The 27,307-nt window shown below is 44.6% G+C and overlaps 1 protein-coding gene across 1 annotated transcript; it reads left to right on the plus strand.

Moving 5' to 3' along the window:
• Window positions 1–3,079: 3,079 nt before the first annotated feature.
• Window positions 3,080–26,917, plus strand: LOC146209620 (4-vinylphenol methyltransferase 2-like). Its single transcript, XM_084580706.1, has 4 exons — window positions 3,080–3,288; window positions 14,843–15,188; window positions 16,396–16,552; window positions 26,687–26,917. Exons 1-4 carry the CDS (start codon window positions 3,080–3,082, stop codon window positions 26,854–26,856), a joined length of 882 nt encoding a protein of 293 aa, XP_084436832.1. The 3' UTR covers window positions 26,857–26,917.
• Window positions 26,918–27,307: the final 390 nt, after the last annotated feature.

Raw genomic sequence — 27,307 nt, forward strand, 5'->3', positions numbered from 1 at the left:
GTTAAGCAACATATCTCGTTAATTAACCAAGTAATTGAAGCAGTTTCCCCGCACCTGGTGTCTATCATAGCCAACAATATAGCGTCAAGGCTAACAGAAATATGTGTCCAGTTAACCTTTGTCTTGAAATTTCGGACCTTCTAAAAAGCCAGTCGCTACAGTAGTGGAGTTTCTCTTGGTATCGAAACAGCAAAATGTTCAAATTAGCGTCTTCATAAATAGCAAACATTGCGCTGTGATGTAAACATGATACAGATAAATAATTGATACAAATTTCGGCAACGAAGATGAGTCTCCCAGCTATCTGCGACGCGCGTATAGCATTCCTTTTACACGCAGCACCCTCTCAAAGCTTTGATCGCTTAAAGGAAAAGCTATCTGCCTGAAGACCAAGCTTTCCAGTATTCTAGTGTACTATACCATAAGAACAGGTTTATAGCTCACTTAGAAAATGCTGAAGGCAGAAAATACGTATGACAGCAGAAGTCTATAGACAGGTTAAAACCTTGTATAGAAAGGTCTATGGCAAAAGCTTAAGGCTGCCATAGGAACGACAAATGATGTTTGCACGAAATGTCTATAGCTGACCATACCAAACAATTTTCTTTGGATAACCATAAGAAAAATTTATGGGAACGCCTTCTTAAGTTTCGCTCTGTCGACGTCGGCAGCGCCACCGTTCTACAAGATTGACATCTGAGCGATTTGGAATTGGTTCATCTTAAAACCAGGCAAAAGATTGAACGCGGAGAATCGAAGCAGACAGACGAGGCTGGACTACCAACGGAAATTGTATTGAAGCAAAGAAGACAACAAGAACTCCCGCTGGCTTGCGCGCGCACATTGCCCAAAGCAGTGAAAGGGCAGAAACATTCGAACGGGATCACCGTACTATCAAGTTATCTAAAAAAGCAAATTCCTTGCTACGAAGGTTAACGGACAGCTTAGCAATGTTATACCAGGAAAATGATTTTCATTTTCACAAGACAAAGTAGTGTCGCTGAAAGCGGGCGTGCCAAAACACGGGTCGTCCTCCAATTTCCATTCGCGAGATTTCACATGCAGCGAAGTTCGCCTTTCCTCCTAGATAGTTAGAGTTCTCCGTCATGTGTACGTTAAGACATCTGCCTGTCTGCCGTAGTAGCTTCGACCAAAAGGCAATGAAGCACATTATTTCTGCAAGTAGTGAGGTTTGTTTTATGCGACGCTGTGCACTGATAATGATAAGCAGCTGTAAAGCAGTAAGCCTCCTTTTAACGCTAGCGCACATGCCTCCTATCCTATTCTTACCTGTGAGGACAACATCAAAATTATATTCCGACGTACGTTTCTTCAGTCGGTGCGAAACACCGTGGAGGCAAGGTATGGCAGCCACCTTCTTGCGCCGCACCACCACGTGAAGATCATTCGGCCTCATGATTTTTTTTTTTTACTAGTAAAAGCTTGCTCTGACAGGCGGGCGAAATGGCCAGGTGGAAACACAGCTGACAGCATTGAGCACGCATTCTCGAAGCAGTGCAAATCGGAGGATGACCCGTGCTTCTCCACGCCAGATTTTTATCTAGGCTACTGCGGTTTATGAAAATGAAAACCATTTTTGTCGGGCGATAATTGAGGCTTATCACGTGGCTAATGAGAGGGACACGTGTGGGACTAAGCTGTCGGTTAACCATGGTAGTATTGAATTCGATCTTGCAGATAACAGGATAGTACAACCATGACTTTTGATTGTTTTCTGCCCTTTCACTGCTTTGGGTATTGTGCGCGCGCATCTGAGTGTGAGTCTTCGTTGTCTTCTTTTCTGCAATAAAATTTTAGTCCAGCGTCATCCTGTTTGCTTCTCCTAAAATTATATAAGCGCAACAGAGACGACACAACAAGCAGAAAGGACAGGACAGGGCGCTCTTCTGTCTTTCTTCTCTGTTGCTTCTTTTGGCGTTTTGTCTCTTGGCTGGTTTTAAAGTGAGCTTTCCTAGGTTGACGGTGGCAGAGCCCCGAAGTCCCTCCTCAAATTAATGGGAGACGAGGGAGCGAGATGTGACAAGCTGGGAGGCAACGCATGGAAACGGGCTTCGGTATCCCCCTCGGCTGCGGGACACCGTTGGTATAAAACCCACTGCCAGATAAGGATGGGTGCATGGGAACAGTTCGTTGCGGTGCCCGGCTTTCTGAGGGGTACACACTTATAAAAGGCCTAACGAACTTCGCTGCGTCCGCTTAAGGAAAATGCCAGTTTCGAATACCTCAATCTGCAATGGTATATGATACCGGACTCGTACAAGTGTTTAATCTTGGCATACTAACCCCATCTTGTCTAAACTGTTGATTACCTATCAGTGCTATAAGTGATCTTTTGAAATATTTTGAAATAAGCTTCAGATTTATACCCGTCTATTTGACAGCGACAGAAATAGATGTCTCCTCAAAATTATTTGCCTTCACACCGAAGGTAAGACTCAAACATTCTCGCTTCCGAATCGCAACCGTCCTGTGAGGTGATATGCTACTGCAGCCAAATAAGCGAGCTTCGTAGTCACATGTTCATAGCCGCCACACTTTCATGTCAAGGGAGATGTAAAAAAAAGAGCCGTAACCTCGTGACAGTTGCTGCTTGCGGAAATCCTTGATCTTCTAAATAAAGAACGGCCACACTGCTAACTTTTCGAAATAGCTTGAACTTCGCTCCACACAGGCGACAATACAGCTTCAGTAAGGGGCCACGTGTGCCTCTCAGGCACATACTATTATAATGGAAATGAACAGCGGCGCAACACGGAAACGAACACAGACAAGAAAGGGACACCACAAGCGCTTGTGGTGTCCCTTTCTTGTCCGTGTCCGTTTCCGTGTTGCGCCGCTGTTCATTTCCATCATGCGCCAACCGGCCCCCCAGGCCGTTATTCTAAACATACTGTTATAATTTCTAACTGCCTATTGAGTTACTTATCGTTTTCTTTCTATACGAATGGACAGCATGGTGAAACATAAAAACCGGGTCTGCACATTTAGCGTGCGAAAAATGGGGCAGCATTGCTCAGAGCCTGTTAATAACCGACTACTGCATATTCTCGTTTTCAGAATGTCGCAGCCACTGGGAAACAATCAGCCGTCAGAGGCGAGAGCCCTGCTAGAGTTAAATGAAGCTGAAGTGTTCGAGGCTCGTTCTGAGCGCTACACAAGTGCCAATGCAGCCATCCTGGACGGGTTCCACGGTGCGTTCGTAACCCACGACCAGGAGCAGCAACAATTTATCGACATCGGATGCGGAATCGGAGACCTCACGTTCAAGTATGGCACGGTTTTATGATGACGCTGCTGCAGAACCGCCTCTCGCGCTTCATGCAGGAAGTAATAGTAATTCAGCGTGAGCAAATTAAAAGCCCGGTAAAGCTTAGAATCCTCTAAAACTGGTCACAAAGTTCTGATCTGCGCCCCTAAAACACACACCAATTTCTATGGCCTAGCACGCCCACTAATAAGAACCGTTATAATACCAGCACCTCCACCGCAAAAAAAAAAAAAAAAACTCGTTCAGCTTAAGATAAACACCAAATATTTATCTAACTAATGGTTAAAAAAAGGCAGATATGGGTAAGTGGGTGTGTTTCGTGTGGTACATCCGGAAGGTGGAGTTGTGTCAGCATTTGGGTGGATGGCGACTAAAGGATGGCATGTTTGTACGGCTGGAGGGTAGCGCTTCTGGACTGCCAGTTGCATTGCCACTGCGTCTTCGAATTCAATTTCGCCGGAGCGGTTAGTGCGAGAGCCGTTACATGGAGTCTAGTATGGTCCTTCCTGCGACTGGAGAATGTATAACTTGGCAAATGCTCCTATAGGTGGGCCCAGAGGAGGTTACTCCAGAAGACGCACCTCACGCCTTGAAGCTGCTCGAATTTTCCGAGGCCCCTAGGGAAGCTGGGAATTGGAGGCTTTAGCTACATGTGCAGAATAATACGTCTTTGTCGCTGAAGAGAGTGGAAAGGAACTTTAAATAAGCGCAGAAGTACTTGACGAGGTATGTAAGAAAAACATGAAAGGGGGCACAGGAGGCAGTTTACGTGCTTGAAAGAGAGAGCACAAATATGTCATCGAGATTTTGTCTTTTCTTATTTTTGCATTTCTATTTTCTTTTTTCATTTTTCGGCGTATTAAATTTACTTCTTACATCATCACGTATTCGCTGTGTCCTTTCGTATTCAGCATGCACCAGTGAATATTCTCTCCATCGCTCCTGTACATAAAAGCATTTATTACTCAACTTTTTAAATAAACACCGCAGTGAAGTGTGCCAAGCGTGAAGTTATAAGCGGCTTTCATAAGGGGACAGACCCACACATACAGAGATTTTCTCATAGTTACCTGTGCATGGATCCGCTTCCAGATCCACCATCTTCCTTCCCAGCTAATTCATCTCGATGGCAACGGAGAATAGGCGGCTCTCGTCGACACCGGCGCTGCGCGCACAGCTTTGCTTCATCCCACGCCGGCCCTTATAGCTTGTCCATTCAGGGGCTTTGGAGCACGCTCTTTTTCTGCTGGCACAGTGCATTTCAGCATACGGGTAGAAGCCGGCAGCATGGTCCTCAAGGCCTTTCCGGTGTTTGGAGACTTGCCAATTGACCTCTCCTCGGATGCGCCTCACCTTAGAGGTCCTGTCCGTCGACATGGATATTACCATCTACCATAGGGACGTGCCTCATTGTCTAGAGTCTCCCGACGATCGGCCTTTCTAAAGGCGAGGTTGTTGACCTTGGAAACTTGACAGCCCTGCTGCAGCGACACTGTTCCATTTTCTCATAAAATAATCCCGGCTTCTAGGAACTGTGCCCCGCATGCTGGCCGACCATCGGCCACCCATATCTTTACGGCTGTGTCACCGAGCAGAGCATGAACACAGTGCTGCCCAGGCGGGCGAGACTCTAGCCACTGCCGCTGTGAGGTCATCGTCTAGCTCAAGGGTAGCGTCGATTGTTCTTACACGAACGCAAATTGCACTCTGCGAGTTTGTACAGGCTACAGGGGGCTCAATAATCACTCTCCTCACCGCTGTTACCCCCTTCTGCGTAAAGATGACGAAATCGACCTTGACCGACGAGCCCAATTCTTCATGTCTATCGACATACGCTCCAGATATTGGTAGGTAAGCTTCGCCGCCGACGATAATGATATGACATCTTCCTGTAGTCCTTTTGGACTATGCACACATAGTTTAGTTGTATGCTTTTCGGACTACGCACTGCTCCAAGCGCCTCGCAATGCTAGTGAACAAGGTGCTCGGTTATCTAAAAGGCCACGCCTGCGTTGTCTTACTGGGTAACATTAATTGTCCGCAAGTGCGGATCTGGCCTTCTCAAATTCCCAGCTAACGTCCTTATAAGATTTGATGAACTTGGATTCCTGGTGCACCACGAGAGTTGGTCTATCCGATATCTTGAATTCTGACTGCAGGATTTCTGCAAATGACATTCCCCGGTTACTGAACGAGTAGCGACCGTCACAGACAATCTTATACTCGGCAATACATAGAGTATGTGCAGACGTCCCTTGACACGACTTCCTATCTCCTTATATTTGTTGCCACATTTGCTTACACAGAAGCCGTCTGACAAATACGTTGAAGGAGGTGGTGGTGGGGAAAACGTATATTAAAAATAGTTACATGGAGGTTGCTCTGGCGTCAGGGGTCGAGAATGTTTTACGAAGTAAGAGGTTAGCCAGAAGATTTCGAGATATTCATAAAACAGCTAGCTAACTGGGCGCGATCTGCTGTCAGTTCTAAGAAACCTACACGCAATGGTGGACATAGACGCCAGCCTTGTTGCGGTTGTACTCTAGCGAGGCAAACAAGGTGCATAGCACATGGTTACATACGCTGGACAAAATTGTCCACTGCTGAAAGTTACCAGCAACCGCTGCAAGTTACCACTCTGCTGAAGGTTACCACTCAATTGATTTGGATTGTTTTGAGATGGTATGGAATGTCTGTAAATTTTGCCACTACGTATACCGCCGGCAATTCATAGTCGCAATGAATAATTCCGCAATAACCTGTCCGTTCACAAAGCAGCAAACGAAGAGAAAGTATGCGCGTTAGGTAACAAGGCTCCAGAATTACACATAAGGGCGGCAGCGGGCAACCGGCATATACTACCGGCTGTCAATTATCTTCACAAATTTTTAGAGGTGGTTTCAGTTCCCAATCTTGCTGTGAAATATGTCGCTGAGATTTTGTAAGATAAGTATCCTAAAATAAATCAGTCTCGATTCTTCCACAAATTTTCTTGGCATATTTTCCGCAACCAAAAAGCTTCATGGAGCAGATGAACCGAGCGCTGCAGTCTCCAATGGCTCTATGTTGCAGCAATAACAAACAAGGTGATTCGTAATAATAACTCGTAATTCGTAATCTCCAGCCGACAGGCTACGCTCTTTAACCCTTCAATGCAAAGCTAAACTGAAACGGTACCTTATGAAGCTGTATACGGTCAGCAGCCTCAGCTTAGAGCAGTGCGCAACTTGGAAATTCCCACCAAGATTTGAACTCCTGGAACAGGACAGTGTTAGAAGTGGGACTCGGGTGCCGCTGGACGGGTCCTCGGCCGCGTAGACGCCCTCTCCACCCACGAGTGTCACTAAGCGAAGGAGATAGAAGTTGAAGGACAAACACTTCGTTTATTAACATTTTTCAAGGAGCGGCGAACAACAACGACGCCCGAAAACACACACAGATAGTTTTATAGGGTTCATGTTCCCCAGGTTCCCTAGGCGAAGGGCGGCTAGTCAGGGAGGGAGTGTCCTTCTCACTTCAATGTCACATGAACACACTGTCACTCCTGCATGCACGCCCCTCGAAATGGTTTGGAAGTGGTGGTGACGTGGAAGCCGTTTTGGCGGTATAGATGGCGACACAAGAGGAGCTCAGTGTCTGCCGGCGGCTCATGGACACCAATGTCAAAAGTGCCGCCGCGCGCCGTCGGCAATAGGAATTGGAGAAGCGTAGTCAGAGACGACCCCTTCTGTCACTCCGTTCAAATTCGCAAGAAGAGATGTCCGCACGGCCTCCTCGAGTGTACCGACCCATGCGAGAGCCACTTGAACCTTTTATAGCGAGAGCTACAGTGGCCAGAGTCACGCCAATTAGTCGTACCTGTCCGTGCCTCTCAGGTGCTTGTCCGTGCCTGTCCGAAGAGCGAAGAATGAAAAAAAGACAGATAACTCGGTAGTTGGTAGAGGAGAACGAAAACAGCGAGTTGCTAGGACATAATGTTCGTTCGAGCGTTGTGACGGTGGTCTGCTCCGGAGTTCCACGTAGAGAAGATGTCATTCTACTAGAAGTCTTCTACACCCGAACGACAAGGGTCCACGAAGAGAGGCAAGGGGTGTTCATATATGAAGTGATTCCCCTATGGCATAAATAGAGCTGAAACCATACAGTAAACTACTAAATGCAAAAGCCATATCCTTACTTTCAAGTCGAACCTTAGCTTATTCACGCTGATCGTTCTCGCGTAACTCCTGATTCAACAACAATCTAAACCACAGGTAATTTTTTGTTCCCAATGGCCCGCCGTTGAGCGCTGTTGGTAACCGGCTGATCAACCCCGCGTTCCTTTCTGGCCTTTTTTTTTTTGTGATGGTCATTTCCAGTCACGCCACCCCTCCCCGTCGCTGTTCCGGATCGTCACCGTTCCATATCTTTCGGTTGGGATTTCTTTCCTTGATAGTCAAAAGCGGCAGCTCCCGTGCACGACTCGCTGTCGCCATCCTTAACGACGAGCATCCTATATGCGTGAAAAAGACGTGGATTTCAAAATCACCTCTTGGAACCCTGATTTCAGATACACTACCCATAGGTCATGCGGATACGTTTGTGCGAAGTTGGTTAACGGGAAGCTTTCTTTCTACATCGTGTTCTTTCACATAATGTCGTTGGCTTGCAAACTTCTGCAGTTGATCCAGATGCACCGCTATCGCAATGTTCTCTTCGCAAAATTTTATGCTAGGCTAAATAACATTCATTTGAAAGTAAGAAACACTATGGGCCATCAGAATATCACACGGCAATTCGTGATTAGCCTCAAAACTAAACTACTCAAAGCTTTTGTATATTTACCACCCCGTCTTTCTCTTCGATTGCAGACTTCCTTCCCTCAAAAGGGTTCTATTGTTGTCTCAGTAAACTGATAACAAGTTCAGTACAAGATAGGCCGCTAAAATCATTGGGAAATTGTGATGCTCAAATATTGTCATTGTACAGGCATATTTAGGTGATCACGTGATTATTTTGTTTCGCGCCTTCGTGAGGTTCTCGTCAATCACGTTTTTGTGCAGGGTCAAGGCAGCTGGGCCAGGGATGGGTGGGTTTTTTTTTTTTTTTCAGAGTAGATCTTGGAGGCTGCCCGGTTAATTGGCGCTCCTGGAGAGTTAAAGTAGGCGGGGTAGCGAGAGAACCGAGGATGGTGATCGATCGCCATGCAGTCCCAAGAAAAAGGAATGCGGTGAGGGAGAGTGCTTCACTCTCCAAGACTACAGACCGGTCCTGAAATTCGTAATTGTCATTGTGACACTATTTCGGCAGTAAAACGCAAGGTTAATAAAAAAAATGATCATGTAAACAGCTTGAAAGCTGTTAGAGCGACTGAGTTAAACAGAAAACGGTTTTTCAAGGCTTTTTAAACTTCATGATTCTGGAATATTGTTTATTCTGAGGCAGAGGAGGGAGATTATACTATTAAGGACACGTTACTTGGAATTAACTGGGCACCAAATGGGTAGAAAAACATTGATGTTGGATATTTTTCTGCTCTCGAAGCGAGTAGAAAACTTCAATAGAAAACCGATAGGCTGCGTTTTATTTAAATAATTGTGAAGTAACTATGGAATATCATAAGATCCTATTAGTAACATAGAAGCTGTAAGATTCGATAACATGCCGAATGTTTACTTCTGAACCTTTGGCTGTGCTCACAGCGCGTAATTGAGTATCCTTAGAAAAGCAGTCGGTGCGGTTTTAAATTGCATTGATGCAGCTATGAAATATTGAATAATACGTCTCTCAACATATTTGTAGAACTTATCTAAGCTTCCGACATGAACAAAAAGTTGCTTCTGAAGTTTATCTGCACTCAAGAAAAGCAAGTCAGACTGCCATAAAAACAGAGGTGGGCTATTGAATATTACAGCCCCAAAACAGAAAGCCACCGGAGGGATGATCGGTGGGTATATTGATTATTTTGACTATGTAAACAATATGTGAAAAAATTACGCCTGAAATTTTTATCACGGTTACTAAACTTTTTATGCGCGTCAACGATTTCGTACCCCTGTTTATATGGCTTATGAGTGAGGACAATAAAATTATGAAGTAATTTTATTGTCGTGAGCATTTTGGTATGCTGATGGCCTAGAGTCATTTCTGTTTTGTGCACTCCAGTTAAGGGTTTTAACGATCTCCACTTGCACTGAATAATTGTAATATCCGTGAGAAAATAGCAGAAGACTGTACTGCTCAGAGCGTAGCCTTAGATACATTTTTGAGCAACATTTAACACATTTTTCGCATCCTCACTAACTCTGTACATTGACGGCTGCAAAGTGTTCACCTGTAAGTATGTTCGCAACCATGAGGGTTATATACAAATTAAGATATTGTTGCATGGCGACAAGCCGATAAAAACAGGAGAACAGAGTACAGATGAAAGTGAGATGACGTTTTATTGAATTGCTGGCGGGCCTAGCGCGAGCGCTCCTGCCCTTACCACTGGCCGCTTTTTCCTCCTTCCTCGTCCGTATCATTACCCGGAGCCACCGAGCGATCACCCCGGTCGTGGACGAGGAAGTTTCTAGATGTTGATGACTCCATGACATGATGATGGGCGTGACTGTATGGCTGATGAAGAAGAGGAAGAAGACAACTGCTTGCCGCCGCGATGATCCTCTGATGAAGCCTGGCCCAATATGCTTTCCGACCACTGGTCTCCAAGTTCCGATGGCCGAGGTCCAGACACGTACCCCATAGCATGGGCGGGGGTCTTGTGTTCATGTGAGGTGGCGTCTTGGGTCTTCGGGGTCTCAGGTTGGCAAATCGGGTCAATCAATCAATCAATCAATCAAAGTCATCTTTATTTGTAGGAAACGAAATACATAAAGAATATTTGGACCGATAGCCGAGGGGCTAGTAGACGGTCCAGTACAGAATAAACTTGGTCAGGCAGCCGTAATGAGCGCATACAAACACTCACACACACACACATACAAAAAAAAACGACTAAAACAGACAAGCAAAAAGAATCAACAGGCACGGAGAAAAATACTTTTCAGCAAGCAATTCATAGGCAATTAATACAAAACGCAAGCGCACACACACAAAAAAAAAAAATGGGGGGGGGGGGGAGGGCGGGGAGGGGATCATAACTCTCCTTGGCTGTTAATAAAGAACATTTTACAACTCATTTTAAAGTTACCTGCTAGTTTCACATTAATAGGCAACGTGTTCCAATGTTTTGCTCCAGAAAATTGTACTAAACGTTCTCCGTACACATTGTGGCAGGCAGGGAGGTTGAAATTGCCATTTAATGCGTGTCTTGTATTGCGAGATGGCAAGAAGAAAATGTCAAGTGGCAGAGGAATACTAGTATTAATGATGTTATTTACCAATACACAGATTTTGTATTTAAGCATTGATTCTAAAGAAAGTACTCGATTTTCTGTAAATAAATTATTGTTGCTGCAGTTGAAAGATACGCGGTATATTATACGCAATGCTCTCTTCTGCAGTCTCTGTAAGGGAAGTAGATAAGTTTTGTACGTTTGTCCCCAAGATTCACAGCAGTAGCTGATGTGGCAGTGAAATAACGAAAAATACAGGGAACGTAGTATGGTGTACGGGAAATACCTTTTCGCCTTAGTAAGCGCGTAGCAACTGAAAGCTAGCTTTTTAGATAGCTTATCTATCTGCTCTTGCCAGTGCAAGTGTTGGTCAAAGATGATACCAAGGTATTTGAAAGAACAAACTTGCTGAATACAATCGTTGTTTAGAGATATGTGAATCGTACTAGGGTCAATGTTTCTTCTCTTGGAGTGGAATACTACATATTTAGTTTTATCTACATTTATTGTTAGTTTATTAGCACGAAACCATTCTGAAACATTAAACAGTTCGGACGTTATCGTATTTTCTAGGCCCAAGAGTGACTTAGATGTGAACAAAAGAGCAGTGTCATCTGCATACATAAAGACTTTTGAAAATTGAACGGCCTGCGGTAGGTCGTTCACGAAAATGGAAAACAAAACAGGACCCAATACAGATCCTTACAGGGTCATGTCGTCATCTGCTCTCTCGCTGTGTCTTGTGGTCGTGTGGGTGGCGTCTCGGGTCAGTCTCCATCGTGTCTTGTAGTCGGGGCTGGGGACGGAGGGGGGAAGAAGGGCAAGGCCTTGGGTCCGACAGGCTGGGGACGAGCCATGCGATCCATCGTTAATAAACACAGCGCGAACAGGAAGGCACAAGACAAGATAAAAGGAAGCCACAGGACAAGCGCTTGTCCTGTGGCTTCCTTTCTCTTGTCTTCTGTCTTCCTGTTCGCGCTGTTTTAATTAACAATGGATGTTTACCAACTCGTCCAACAAACTATTTTGGCAGCCATGCGATGCCTGTTAACCTTCAGCTCACGGCATAAGACGTTGCAGGGCGCCGAAGCTCCGGACCAAAATGAGGGCGTGATGATGAGGTGCCCCACACCTCCAACCAAATGCTACATGGCGGAAAGCCGGTGAAAACAGAACAGAGGACAGAGAGATGTTCGATGACAGTGAGATGACCATGAAGTAACAGCGCAAAACCATAACCAACAAGCCCAAGCTGAATTCTGAATGAGATGACGTTTTAATCAATTGCTGGCGGGTCTAGCGCGAAAGCTCCTGCCCGCGCCACTGCCCGCTTCTTCCGCCTGCCTCGTCCGTATCAATATATTAAGGCAAAAGCCATAAGTGGTTCATGCTTTCGGCGTTCGTTTATGATGTCATTGAGGTCGTGGGTTCGGTTCCCACCATCGGCACGTTGTTTTTTCTTCTACTTTGCGTTTAATTATCTTTCCCCTAACAGATTCGTTAGTAATTTCTGTGATTATCTAAGCAAACATTAAAAAAAAAAGACAAAAGGACCATCCCCAACGCTTTCCTTGGCCTCGCCGACTGTTGGCTTCTTTCCTTCATGTATTATAACGAGCACCCTCATTTCCCCTTAATTGATCGGCTTGTATATATATATATATATATATATATATATAGGATGGGAGAATATTTAACGTACACTCCTGATGAAGGCCAGCTTCTGGTCGAAACGTTGAGTCCAATAAAATGTTTCTTTAAATGAAGCGTTCCCTTCGCTCTATATATATATATATATATATATATATATATATATATATATATATAAACAGTCTTGTACAGTTCTGTAAAATACAGAACGGATCATAGAAAGACAGAAAAATGACAGAAGAAAGGCAACGAATATAAAGAGAAAGAAGGCGGCACCACGGAAGAAAACATCCGTCACTAACCAGAAATTACAGAAGATGAACAAACTCACACAAAGCGATAAACACAACGAAAAACCTAGCAATAAAACCATAAATAGAGAAAAACTAAGAAAACAATACAAAATTTGAAGAAGGAAAGAAAAAGATGTATTTAATGGCCGTATGAGCAAGAGCAGATACAGCAAGTACCGTTGATGTGAGGGAGAAAAGAACATGAAGAAAATATGTATATATGTATTTACAATCCCAGTAAAGTCAGGACGAGCCGAATATTCGTTCTAACCTAATTACATTCACAATAAAAACATTATATAAAAAAGAAAATCAGACTGTTGATGGTAAACGAAACGACCTTCTTGCTCATGAAGAATTAGCCAATATAACGAAATAATTTTTAAATTGAACATACTAGGCACATTACTGCACTGAAAAAGAAAGTTTAGAAAGTGGTTACAAAGTCTGCAATGATGTAAGAAAAACTTGCGCTACAAGTGTCATGTGTACAAAACATAATGGAGGTACAAGATACAGAAAACAATGCGCATGAAATCCTTGACAGCTTGGGAAGACACTCATTACTGTGAATTTATACAATAAAATTTTGCCCGAATCGAGTGGGAGAAAACTGTTCCATAAGTATATCAAAAGAATAATGCCTCAAATGCAGAGATATAACAAAGCGGTCAATGTAAAAAAATTACGGTAATACGAAAAGGGAAAATGCGGATATATGTATACAAAATACGTGGTCAAAATGAGATGAACGGAGGGAAAAATTATCATAATAATATTAGTTAATACCAAATGACAAAGTTGAAAACAATTATTAGATAAGTAATGCAACAGAGCTCAGATCAGAAAATATTTCAATGCAGCACAAACTGCAGCCAAGTGTAGAATATGAATGAGGAAGGCGGTAGATGCGCTGGAAAGGCCATGCCCATTAACAGCCTTTATCATTCATTCGGGCTGTAGCTTTGGTGAGGAAAGGTACTTTGTGTCAGTATGACTTTGCTGCAATAAGGCAAATTCAGCTGGCTAGAATCGCTCAGATCTCCGCCCCGCCGTCATGTAACAAGTAAGCACAGTGCCATAGAATGACATATCCCTTCGTCAAGCGTGGCTCAAAACTGCACGCCGTAGTCATGTTTCACCTCAAGGCGAGCTTATAAGGCATGCCAAAAGCACTCATGCTCGGCAAATGAGCACGGAGCCCTTCACTGTGCAGAGCGTGGTAGGGGGTCTTCAGGACCTTCCAGCGAGACCCTCGCTCCTTACACAGTCGGCCTTAAGCACGGAATCAACGAGTCTCAGCTGGTGATGATGAACAACCGAGTCGGAAGTTTGGCCGTAACAAAATATGCCGGCAATGGCGTAGATCATGTCGAAGTTCTCGTAAAGAGAAGCAAACTGAGAACTTGCCCACAAAGCCTATGAGGAACCGAGGGCTTGATCAGATAAAAAGAATAATAGAAGACAAACAGAAAACAAGTTCAAAATAATAAGTAGATAAGCCACATTTTCCATTAAATCACTACCTAATTATTCAAGTTATGAAATGGAAGATTAAAAAGGGGTGCATTCAAACTACGAACAAAGGTAATAACATAAAAAGAATATTCCTAAAATAGGGAAGAATGCTGACGAGAGACTCAGAACAGAAATAAAAATATGAAGTTGGAAAATCAGTGTGATATTTGGGAATATTGTTGCTTATTTGGTGAACCATTGGGATCTGAACTTTACAAATAGCGGGATTTATGAAAAGAGAGACGTAAATGTCCCGCGTAATCTCCTATGAACATAGTGACTTTAAACGAGAAATCAAAGTAGCTGTAGTGGAGCAACCTTGTAAATAGTGATGGACGTCTTCACATAAAATACCACATCAACAAAAAAAAAAAGATGATGATAGGTAAAATTTATTTAATAGAAAGGGAATCTACCCTGCCCAGCAAATAAAGTTCTGAGAGGTTTTCTGGGTGATTAAATGGTAGAAATGATTAGAGGATCTGGGATTCAATTGAATATTTCTGTTCCTCTGTTATATTCGTGCCAATGATTGTTCCAGATGACAAGCAATAAATGATGTGAACGTGAACGTGCGCAGCGTCGCAAAAGAGTAGACCCATGTACCTTGTTGTACTGGTCAGTGCTTCTGGCAGCCAAATCTGCTAAATCTATCCCCTAAATACCAAAGTGCCCCTGATATGGAACAGAAAAAATGGGGAATGAGAAGATTAGGCAACCGAAATCTTTCTTAATGGCAATTATTTTGGATTACATGACCCTGGTCTATGCAGGCACTTGCTCCCCCACTGCACTCCGTGCCGGCGGCTCGTTGCGGTTGACCGTTCGGAACACTTGATAGAGCTTGCGTCCCAGAAGTACGCGCATCCAAAGATTGAATACAAGGTCTTGGACATCGTAGGAGATGTGGAAGGATTCGTGCGTGACCAGGGCCAGTTCCAGAGGGTCTACTCATTCTCCATGTTGCATTGGGTCAAAGACAAGCGTTTGGCCATGCGCAACTTCGAAAAACTGCTCGCTCCTGGTGGTGAGTTCTTGCTGGTCATGCTGGGAGGATCCCAGATACATGAGCTCTACAAGGAGATGACCAAATCTCCGCGTTTCGCAAAGTATACCCAGGTAAGTCGTAGGAGCGGTCGGAAACTTTATGGTTCAGGAACCACCCTTTGCTCCATTTTGTCTCGGACTGCAGGCGGAGAATAAGATATTCAATGAACTTTACATTTATCTTATTCAAAGAGGAGTCATGTTCAGACTATCAAGAAACCATATTCATTGTTCTAAATACTGTTATAAACGTTTTAAAACAAGAAAGATGCTCAACAAGAGTTGTTGTCGGGCTAGTTGGCTTGAATCATGTAATGCCATTAAGGCTATGCGCTCGTCCTGTCGTTGCCTCTGTTTTTTGTGTTGTCTTTTTTGCGCATAGCCTTAATAGCATTACAAGAAAGATGCAAAATATTGTCACAAAAACTTGTACGAAGTTTACGATCACTCGTGTACTTCACCATGCGTGTAGTTTTTCACCTCACCTCGTATATTTATCTGAGCTATAAGAGCACTTACCAGTGGTCTATGAACTACTTGAGCTTTGGTAACTGCCTTTAGATAGTTCTCTTTCAGTTGCCCTCTGGGTGCTTTGGCGTTCACTCAGCATACACACACAATCAAAAGTTTGACGCATTAAATTTTGGCAGCCAAACGAAGACAGAAATTGTCTTTGTTACAAGAACGTTGGCATATTAAATGGCAAATAGCATCAAATCGTATATGAAAAGAAAAAGCCCAAGTGGTTTCAACGAAACCAGTCGACAATTGTTCAGGAACAAAGCACCAAGTTTTATAGCCCGCCATCGCTTCTCCAATAGTGAATGAATCATTTTATTCAACATTGAATATACGTAAAGAGCAGATGTGATCTTTGCGACTCACGTCGCAGATATGCTTAAGTGTCAGGAGTATTTATTCTCTTTGCATCCTGTTTTACACGTTTATATTAACCCTCACTGGTCATCCCTACCTGCCAATCGCCGTTTCCTCCTCAGTTCTATTCGCTGGAGGATGAAGAGAATGATTTCTTCTTTTCATATTGCTCCCGCTACTTTCCAACCGTTTTTCAATTCCCTCACCCCTTTATGTTTTAAGGAAAAATAAAGTTTCCACCTTATTCAGTCGGAGAAACGGGGAGCTTTTTCAGACATGAGGTCTTTTATGCTCACGCTCAAAATGTATCAACAACATCATATGCTGATGAATTAGGTTCTGAGAATTACGCAGAAAACAGTTCTTTATGCAATTCCTGACCTGATATATTTCTACCATGCAGGTTATGGAAGAATGCATGCCTGTGATAAGTCCTGTTCAAGATAAACAGTCCCCAAGGAAATACGCCGCAGATCTCCTTAAGTTCACCAAGCTCATTCCCCTGACCTGTGAAGTTCTTTCGTGTCCTTCTACAAACCTGACCAAAGAACAAATGTTTGGTGAGTAAAAAGGATTAACTCAAATCATAAGAGTCAGTTTCTGGAGCTGCATGTCTTGGAAACTGCTTGTTCCATACAGTCTTCTCTTTAAGCTTGAAACTTTTTTGGAGGACTGCTCGCATTGAATGTCGTAGCCAGCCACCTGTCCGCCATACCAAATAGCACTCCACCTGTCATGACGTAAGAGGTACCAGAATGAAAAGATGGAAAGCCCTTGCCCGCATTTGAGGAAGCTGGAGGAGGGAGAGATACAACGGGTTGTGTAATGGCTTGGGGCACTTGGCAGTGTGGAGCATCGATCGAGGTAAATTATTGTGGGTAGAATAGACGGAAAATTAATACTGCCCTTCTGTGCCACTGAAGGCACAACGCACATCCGGAGGAGACTGCCATCGAAGAAGGCAGCAGGGTGCCTGTCATGCAAGGATATTATCAAAGGGTCCACACTCAGAACTACGTTGAACCTCTTTGGCCTACACGAAGACAAGGGAGTCATGGAGAGTTTCGCTTCAAATAGAATTATCTGCCGTGTCGCATAGTCTGCAGCGAGCATCTCCGAGAAGCCACCAAAAGGCCACTAGAGGTAGGCAGTGTTTATTTTGTGCAGACACATAACAAAATAACATTCAGAGTAATTGATATATTTTTACACGTCTCTGTTCTGATCTTTTCGCCATGCAATTATCTGGATAAATAATTTTAAAATAAAAGAGGCGAAAGAATCACGAGCATGTTCTAAACACAGCGATTTTCTCGACTAAGCTAGACATCACGTCAGGCGTTTACGGCTCAGCGTCCCCGCCGCCGCTCTCTTGCGTCGTTCCGTCAACAGCGGTTACCAACGAGGTCATGTTGGTAGATGCAGCTCCCGGATGTGATACCGCATTCTCGACCCGGACTGAAAAGCCTCTCTTGACCTTTTCTTGCAATCTAACTTCATCGAAGTCCTTGTGGATGGTGTTCCTGTCATTGCTCTTATTGATACCGGTTCCCGACTCTCTGTTCTCGATTCCTCGTTTCGTCGTCGCCTGAAGAAAGTCCTGACGCCGGCAGTTTCGCTCACTGTTCGTGTCGTCAATGGCATCCCCACTACCGTGCTTGGCATGTGTACTGCCCGCATAACTATTGCTGGTCGTCACATACAAGTCTTATTCACCGTTCTTCAAGAATACCTCCATGACCAGATCCTTGGCCTTGACTTCTTGACCGCTCACTCAGCCCTTATTGACTGCTCAACCGACATTCTACGCCTGGACATTTCCTTCTGCTCTGAAGACCTCTCCACGCCACCTCGCCTCCGCTCAGCAAAGTATTCCCGCCTCCCTCCTTAAGCTGTTCATTTCTTATAGCGACATTTTTTTATTTTGGGAACTGCACCTCTTGGTCAAACGTCTGTTGCAGCCCTCAGCATCGACAACGGCGACGATGCCCCTAGTCACACGCCCCTATTTTTTCCAAGCGCCAGGTGATTCAACAGGAAGTCGACAAGATGCTGGCCGACGACATCATTGCGCCTTCGAACAGTCGCTTGGCGTCCCCTGTTGTGCTAGTAAAGAAGAAAGATCAGAGCTGGAGATTTTGTGTCGACCATCGCCACCTCAACAAGTTGACCAGAAAAGACGTATACCCTCTTCCGCGCATCGACGATGCACTTGATTGCTTACATGGATCCAGCAACTTTTCATCTATCGACCTTCGCTCTGGCTACTGGCAAATCTCCGTCAATGAACGCGACCTCGAAAAAACAGCATTTTGCACTCCTGACGGCCTCTACCAATTTAAAGTCATGTCTTTTGGCCTATGAAAGACGCCTGCAACTTTCGAGCAGATTATGGACTTGTTGCTACGCGGGTTCAAGTGGACGACGTGTCTGTGTTACTGAGACGATGTCATTGTTTTCTCGTCCACTTTTACAGCCACCTCTCTCGCCTTTCTACCAATCTGGAGCTATTTCACCTCGCCGGCCGTCAACTCAACTCCAAGACATGCAGTTTTGGCCATCAGGCGATCAAAGTTCTTGGCCCCTTAGTGAATGCTGCTGGTGTTCAGCTTGACCCCGATAAGATTCGCGCTGTTGGTACCTTTCCTACGTCGCGTTCATATAGTTATGTTCGAGGTTTTCTCGGCTTGTGTTCGTATTTCCGTCAATTCGTCCAGAACTTCGCAGCCCTTGCTCGCCCTCTCACCATCCTACTGAAAAAAGATTCCCCTTTCGCATGGGGCTCTGACCATCCTGTAGCTTTCTCCGAACTTATCGCTGCTCTCACCAATCCATCCGTCTTGGTCCTTTTTAACCCTTCGGCCCCTACCGAACTTCGCACTGACACAAGTGGTCACGACATTGGAGCTATCCTCGCTCAGTGACGCCACGGCCGCACCAGAGTGATTGCATATGCCAGCCGCTATATATATATATATATATATATATATATATATATATATATATATATATATACGAGCCTGCCCAAGCCAGCAATGGGCTTGTGGTTCAGCGCTCGGCAGAATGGAGCAAGCCAGGGGCGGCACAGTAAGTCAATTGCACAAGACTCTAACTAAAAACTAAAGAAAGGCAGTAAGAAATGACGGGGAAGAAAAAAAAAATAAAAAAATAAAAACAAAGAAAGAAAACAAGAATCAAAATTACACATTCAGATCAAAGATATAAGATTTTACTTCTTTCCGCGTGCTGGAAGATAAAACATTATCTGGAAGGTCGTTCAACACATCAGGTACATAGAAGGCACGGACACGTTTGCCGTATCTTGTCCGTACTCTTGGTAAGGTAAAGCGGTCGCGTGGACGTAATGTTCTGGTGGGGACATACAGGAGGCAGAACTCATTGTTCCATATATAGGAAAGGATTACTGTTTCTTTGAATAACAGCCTGAACGAGGGCATGTGCGAGCATGAAAAAAAGACCGGGATTGTTAGTAATGTGCACACCATACATCGCCGCCCGAATTATGGATTTTAGTAAAGAATCAACTTTATTGCGCCAAAACACTGAACAGAAATAAAAAGAACAAATTTCATATCTCAACACACTGTACGCCAATGCATGTGCTATTGTTTTCCTTACGTAAATTGGGCATAGTGCTTTAATAGAATACAGCAGGCAGGCTATTCTGTGCAGCCTTTCACAAGCGTTATCCAAGTGAGTGTTCCAGGACATGTTAGAATCGAAATGAACACCGAGATAATTGACACTTGAGAGGTATGGAATAGGAGAGCAAGAACAGTTGTTACACAGAGGAGAATGAAGAAACACTGGAGTGATGACAGGAATAGATTTCAGCGGATCGTGAAAACATACTAATTTAGTTTTATTTTGGTTAATAGAAATTAAGTTATTACGGTACCAACTGATAACATTTGTAGCGTCAGTTTGTAATTCAGCCACGGCTTGATGGTAATTAGTATGACGAGATACTAAAAGCGTGTCATCTGCGTATTGAAACACCCGACAGTGAAAAATTGCTTGACTGAGATCATTAACGTACAAGTTGAATAAAAGGGGAGCTAAAATCGACCCCTGGGGTACTCCAGCGCTCAACTGTCTAGGTTTGCTTTTAATATTTCCGAGAACTACTACTTGGATTCGACCGTGCAAATAATTCTCACGGAAAGATAAGAAAGGCCCTCGGAAGCCATAGCTATGAAGTTTACGAAGTAAAATTTTATGGTTTACGGAGTCAAAAGCTTTTGATACATCTAGAAATAATGCACAATCGAATGCACTAATTTCAAGAGTACTATTAAGGTAATCGGTTAATTCATCTAATACTAATCTAGTGCCACGTCCACAAGTAAATCCGTACTGATTAGGCGACAGTATGTTGTGCGCATCAATAAAGCTCTGCATTACGTGAAAAATATGCTCTTCAAGCACGAAAGTATCGAAATTGGCCTGTAGTTTGTGACAACATTGACCTGCCCGCTTTTAAAGAGAGGAACTACAAGCGCCTCCTTGAGGCCAGGTGGAATTTCTTGCGTGGTTATAATGTTATTTATAATTGCTAAAAGAACATTCTTCAGGGCCTCGAAATTTCTGCGAAGGACGTCCACAGACACACCATCTAATCCAACCGACTTGTGCTGTTTTAAGTTAAAAAAAAATATAGCGAATATCATCCTCGGTACACTCAGGCAGGAAGGCAGACTCAACTACCAATTGTGGCATGCAATAACTAGCCGTGTTACCGGACTAACTTGCTGCAGTAGACGAGAAAAAGGAATTAAATTGGTCTGCTAACGTTATAGATGGTGGACCGAAATTCTTGGCAATAGTTTGGTATGCGCCTTTCCGGGGACGACCCCTTAATTCGTTAATCACGGACCAAGCCTTGGACTGGTTATTTCTAAATTGAGAAAATTTACCTTGGAAGTGCTGTCGCTTGGCACCCCTAAGCACAGCAGTGACTTTATTGCGAGCCATTTTATAAGCTTCACGAAGATACTGATTATTAGGTGAGCGACGACAACGCGCCCAGGCTAGTTCTTTTTCAGCTATCGCGGTTAGAGCATTTCCATTTATCCACGGACGTCCCGGCTTTCGTTGCTTTAAGACGACTACGTTTTTGCAAGAGTGCACTGTCTGCGCATAAACGGCAAAAAAAGATTTATAGAGGTGACTGGCAGGAACTTCTGCTAGGAAAGATTTCCAGTCGTAGCGTTGCAACAACGAGTCCAGCTTTCTTTTATCAACAACCTCTATCTGTGACACTGCGTTGTTAGCTGCAGCATGTTGAGACGATAGAAAGCTACACCCAACATAGAAGTGATCGGATAGCTTTTGCTCAATAATAAACTGAAATACCTGGTCGTTCTCAGTGCGAACGTTGACGTGATCTATGCATGAAGACACAAGTGATGTACCCAAAATTTCGACACGTGTGGGAAGATTGATAATAGATTCTATCCCAACGTCAGCAAGCGTGTTCAAGTAATCAGCTACAATGTGTCGTTCTTTCTTCAGCACGTCAATGTTAACATCACCTATCATGCACACGTGACCAGATGGAAAAGCAAGCAGACGCAATTCGTCCACAAACTTTCTGACACTTTGATTTGGCGACCTATAAATAGCGAGCAATGTGGTGGCAAAAGATTGTGTGTGAATACGAAGGGCTAGCGATTCAGCACTTGTGAAAATTATGTTTAGAGGACTTGAAATCCAACCATTTTTAATGCAAATGGCAATTCCACCACCACGGCCGTCCTTGCGCGTCAAAAAATGATTGTGATAACCTTGGAGTTGAAAGAGACCAGTATGTTCCGGCCAAATATTAATTTCAGTTAAGACGAAAACATCAGCTATATCACGTACTGCACCAGCGTGGACACAAAATTCATTCCAGTGCTTGCGAATACTACGCACGCTTACATGAAAAACAGTGAATGCGCCTTCACCTGGTTTTAAAAGAACAGAAAAAGAAGGAAAGTCTCGAAATTCTTCGCACGAAGTCATGAATCAAGGAAAAAGATTACAACAGACAAAGCAGGGAATAGAAGAGGTAAGACTAGCCGAGACAAGTCACAAGGGCTCATTATGCGCACAACTGGGTCGCCCTCCTTCTTACGGGCATAAATTTTGCCATGTTTCACCCATACGAACTTGAATTCGGCCTCCTTGGCCTTAGTCTTTGTCTCCCAGAACAGTTCTCTGTTGCATATCGTCAAGTTTTCGACAAAGAAAACCGAGGGCTCATTTTCCTTCGCCAGAGATTCCAGTTTCTTTCGCTTTGCCAGCCAGCTGTCACGTATGCCCGCCGAAAGGAAGCGCACTAAAACTGGAGCTGTTTTGCTCTTCCTGGGCAACCGGTGCAAAGCTACTACATGACCTGGCAGGAATGAATCAATGCCCAGTTGAGCGGCCAGTTCAGAAACGGTAGCAGTCAAGTTTTCACTAGGAAGTTGGGGTAGGTTATGAATTTCGAGGTTTGAGGACCTACTATGCTGTTCAGAGGCATTTATTTCGCCTCTAAGATCTTGAATGACAGCTGCCTGAGAAGCGACCTGATACTCAAGTACCATCGCTCTAGAAGACAAATCAGTGACCTGTTTCTCTCGCGTTGCTAATTCTTTCAGCAAGGAATCATATTTATTTGAAAGTCAGCCGAGTCGTGTATTTCCTGCACTTTTGTTTTCACTACTTCGATCTCGGACTTGAGGCACAACAGTTCGTCTATTTTCGACGGAACCAGGGAAAGAGATTCAACTTTCTCGCGAATAGAATCCAGCAACGATAGCTTTTCAGCAATAGCTGTTAACTGGCTAGAACTGCCTTGCGAAGAATCCGCTTATCTGCATGTTTTGCACCGCCACTTTTCTCTCTTTTTCGGGCCCATCGACGAGAATGTGCCTTCAGCCACGCCTGAGCACTCCTGACCGAGGTGATACAACGATGAACAGTTGGAGCATTCCATGCACCGGTCTTCGTCAGCAAAATCATCCCCACATAGAGCACAATTTTGTCCCTCCATCACACATGCGTACAAGAGAACACACGCGGTAGATCAAGCAAATGGCAGTTTTGCAGTTGGCGGCATGGAATGTACAGAAAAGTCGCTACAGCGAAACCAGCTCACCTGCAGTAACAGAACAAATCGTTTAGGGCCGGCTCTGGACGTGCCGCCAACTGCGCTTGCTGCTTGCAAGCGATACGCTTTTATGGGGACGATGACGGCGCTTGTTGATCAGAGCACCATCTTGTGACGCGAACCGAAGTCAAGAAGAACTGGAAAAGTTCCACGTATTTTCAGCAGAGCTGCCACACCTACGAAGCCATCCGTGCAAAAGAGCATCCGACGTCCGATGACCACTTGAAACTGTTGCGACGTAGTTGCGCACCTGCAGTAACAGAACAAATCGTTTAGGGCCGGCTCCGGACGTGCCGCCAACTGTCACTATCTAGGGAAGAACAAAATTACTCCATCACAGAGAGGGAGTACCTAGCTCTAGTTTGGGCTATTGCAAAATTCCGCCCTTATTTGTTTGGCCAACCCTTTACTGTTATCACGGACCACCGTGCCTTGTGCTGGCTTTCTTCACTCAAAGACCCAACTGGATGTTGTGGACGCTGGGCGTTAAGGTTGCAAGAATACACCTTTTCCGTGGTTTATAAGTCTGGTCGCTTTTACCAAGATGCAGGCGGCTGTCCCGCCACGCTGTCCATCCTCCCAGCTCTACGGATTGTGACATTGACGAATGCGTCCTGTCTTTATCGGCCTTTACCCACATAGCCGACGAACAGCGCTTGGACTCTGCGCTCCGGTCTATCATCGACCGTCTGACCACCAGCCAGTCTCATCCTGCCCTCGCCATGTTTGTACTCCAAGAAGACGCACTATACCGCCGCTATATGCGACCTGATCGAGCTGAGCTCTTGATCGTCGTTCCGATACATCTGTGCTCCACCATCCTGGAACAATTTCGTGATGCTCCCACTGCTGGACATCTTGCATCTCGGCGTGTCCCGCAAATATGACAGCGTGCGCCGACGTTTTTACTGGCCGGGTCTTTATAACACTCCGTGCCAGCGTCGCAAAAAATCATCCGTATAGCCATCTGGACACCTGCAGCCAATCATGGCAGAGAAGAACGAAAACGGCAATTTTTACAAGAAAACAAGTTCAAGCGGGTCGGCCCTCTAAGCAAAGCCACTATTATCCGTAATTGGTCGGGCCCATCATGACTTCATGCTCGGTATGCCATGCTGCTGCGTGCGCGTTGCTTCAAGTGAGTTGAGAGATCAATTTAAAATGTTATTGGTTATTTAACAATAGAAAACACCTTGGAACACTTACCGCACGTGTTCTGGCAGGCATCATTTCCAGAAAACGGCGATACAAAAGACGCTTTCAAGTATGGCGACAGCGGAAGCGAAATCAGCACATTTGCGCAAGTCGGAAAAATGCCCTTAACTGTGCAAAGCGCACAAGCTGGCCTGCTTTAACAATTGCCTTTTATACTATAAATTACATTTCAGTAGCAATAAACATAACAGGCATTGTATACAGTGCAATCCTAGTTCACAGCGAGTTTATACAACCTTCGAGTATCCACAAACGGCCCAACGACACACACACGCGTACTGCAGCTGCAGCTGCGCAGCCTAGTTCGCGCGGTGCACTTTCAACGCAAGGCCGAAAATGGTCCGGCTTCAGCCGAATCACAGAATCAGACACGTTCACATCACCTGCAGGGGCAGATGAAGTCAGCTTAAAGAAGCGGTGCCGGGCAACGAGGGCGGCGATGCGGGCACTCTGCCTGAGCGCTCTCCCTGGTCATCGCTAGGACTATATTATTTCGCTTCGACGCCACAGCAGATGACGCTTCGAGATTGAGCAGCGCTGTAGTAAACGAGCTACTCATAAAACTGCCTTCAGTAATTTACTTTGTCTCACACCTAAATGAAAATTTGATTAATTGCGGCGCCGCATTAGCAGGGGAGCTAATGTAAACAAGAAGGTCGGATGCTACGCGGCGCACTGGCTACTGCCGCTATACAGCTGTGAAGAAAATCTTGCTTGTATCACAATTATCGCTGCTACCCGCATCTACATACGGGTTAGTGAGCCTCAATAAGGATTAATTTTTGACATTCCGTTATCACTGGGCTTATTATTTAAGATAACAATAAATTTCAGCACGCTTTCGTGACTCTAGCGCAAGGGATTCACTGACTCCTTGCGAAAGGCGCGGCCGGCGCGGCGTGTGGAGGCAGTGCTGCGTTCGGACGGTGCTAGAGCGCGCAGTTCTTCCGCGACCAGCAAGGCATTCCAGATTCTTCGTTATAAATGACTACTGCAAATGCAGCTTCACTCTACCCATTATGCATTTCGTTTGCTGTACCTAATAGGTAACTGCTTACGTAGCCGAGAACGGCGGCGAGCTGTAAACAACAGTGAGCCGCAAATCGAATATCAAGCTCGATATCCTCGGTTAAGCGTAACGACGGGGAAGCCAGTCGTGCAACAATAGTATTAACCTGATTAGGTGCCGGAACCACGACATAACGGCACCGGAATTCAGTTGCGCTGATTTATTTCGAACCCCAAGTGGCCGCAATTGCTGCCAAGATTCAATTATCGTCATCGGAGCGAAAATAATCAGTGCACAACACAGCTGATTCCAAAGGCAATATGTTGTTCCTTTTCAGGACAGAGATCCGCTTCACCGAATGTTTCTTATCCTCAGAGAAACTATAAAGCACCATGTCGCCTGGACCACAGATGTTGTCACAAAGGAAAGCCGTGCTTATAGCCACTAGGTGCTGCACGCATCACAAGAATGTTTCTTTTCTAATGTTAAGAGGAAAATAATTTTAGAATATCGAACGACGTTTAGTTTACACCTGAGCAGAAGAGGCTCATTAGTCCGAGGGCGTCGAATCGCGCTGCGCCCCACTCGGCAACAGCTGCGTATCTGCTGGTTGACCTCCTGGAATCTTACTCGCGGAACATTCAGCACAGAACGACCTAACTAGAGAAAACAAACGACACCAGCAGCCGTTTGCGCTCATTCATTGATCCCTAAAGCGAGGAATAGAGCGAAGTATGCGTGCAAAACGCTCCGGTTGGCATTACAAGATTCAGGTCACATCCGCCTGTTTCCCATTTTCGGCACCCCACCCCCGCCGCTCCCGGCAGCGATGAGGGCGTGCCCGTGGTGCTTTTAACAAGCGATTTAGGTTTTTCTTATCTACAGAATTCAGAAACAAATTGAAACGAATGATTAATAAAGCATCTTCTTTAAAACTATCGAATTTTATGCGATATGAAAACCATTTCAGCTTCCCTTATGCCACCAGCCTTATTCGGCCTAAATGTCTACCTGAAGAAGCTAGATAATGTGGGCCATTTTTTTTTTCACGTCTACAAACAAGTTTTTATATTGCCAGAACACTTTGAAGAATACGACCGCTTAGAACTGAATATTTAGCTGTAAAGGGGCGGCAGAAAACACAGCGTTTGCAAAGCTTTTTTTATCCGCTGTGTGTAAATAGTTTTCACTGCTTTATAAGAAACGGTTTTAATTATTTCGAAGAAGACCAACGTGTAATTCCAATACGTCAAGCTGCAATTGAAATTTCAATGGCAATTTCGGGTCTTTAACATCTGCATTTATTTTCAGATGATCTTTATCTATTCAACCACGTCAAGCCTTTGCTGAATACTGAGGGGAAAGAAGACCTTCGCAAGTTTATAGCACAGTTCACAGAGAAGATCTGGGACGCCGCGCATGGAGGAGAGATCGTAGACCGAAAGATTATGCTTATCCACGCGGAGAAACCTCTACACTAGAATAGTTGTATGATTCTTCGCGCATCGTACGCATCAAATAATATCTTCGAATAAAGTTATATATTGCGATCGAATCCCCAGTTGTTTCATTAATTAATATCTAGGAACTATACACACGTTCCGGTGCGAATATAGATGTCATCATTACTGCACTTCACCTTCATCATTCCTTGCATGTGTGTGCACCTATCATCATCGATTTTACGATTCCAATAGGATCAGCCCTGGTTCATTAATGCACATCCTTTCATCCCATCCTATAACCACAAAGATCCGTCGTAACTCGGCAGCTCTTAACCACACTAAGGATTTCTCCTACTACTGTCCAGTGGTGAAGGTGAAACATTTGCTGTCAATATTACAGAGCGTGGGGGCGTTGCCCCTACACGGCATTTGAGAGCCCCGTCCATAACGGAGGGCCCTCTTACAAAGCAAAGGAAAGTCCTTGCAG

Source organism: Amblyomma maculatum, chromosome 1 (genome assembly GCF_055883805.1).
Source record: "Amblyomma maculatum isolate TAMU_Amacu chromosome 1, ASM5588380v1, whole genome shotgun sequence".
Taxonomy (NCBI): domain Eukaryota; kingdom Metazoa; phylum Arthropoda; class Arachnida; order Ixodida; family Ixodidae; genus Amblyomma; species Amblyomma maculatum.

Excerpts from the sequence above, each read along its gene's own strand:
- LOC146209620 (XM_084580706.1), top strand. The coding sequence starts at position 3,080 with ATGTCGCAGCCACTGGGAAACAATCAGCCGTCAGAGGCGAGAGCCCTG. Across the intron at positions 15,189-16,395 it reads GTTTCGCAAAGTATACCCAG|GTTATGGAAGAATGCATGCC; the intron begins GTAAGTCGTAGG and ends TCTACCATGCAG. Across the intron at positions 16,553-26,686 it reads GACCAAAGAACAAATGTTTG|ATGATCTTTATCTATTCAAC; the intron begins GTGAGTAAAAAG and ends ATTTATTTTCAG.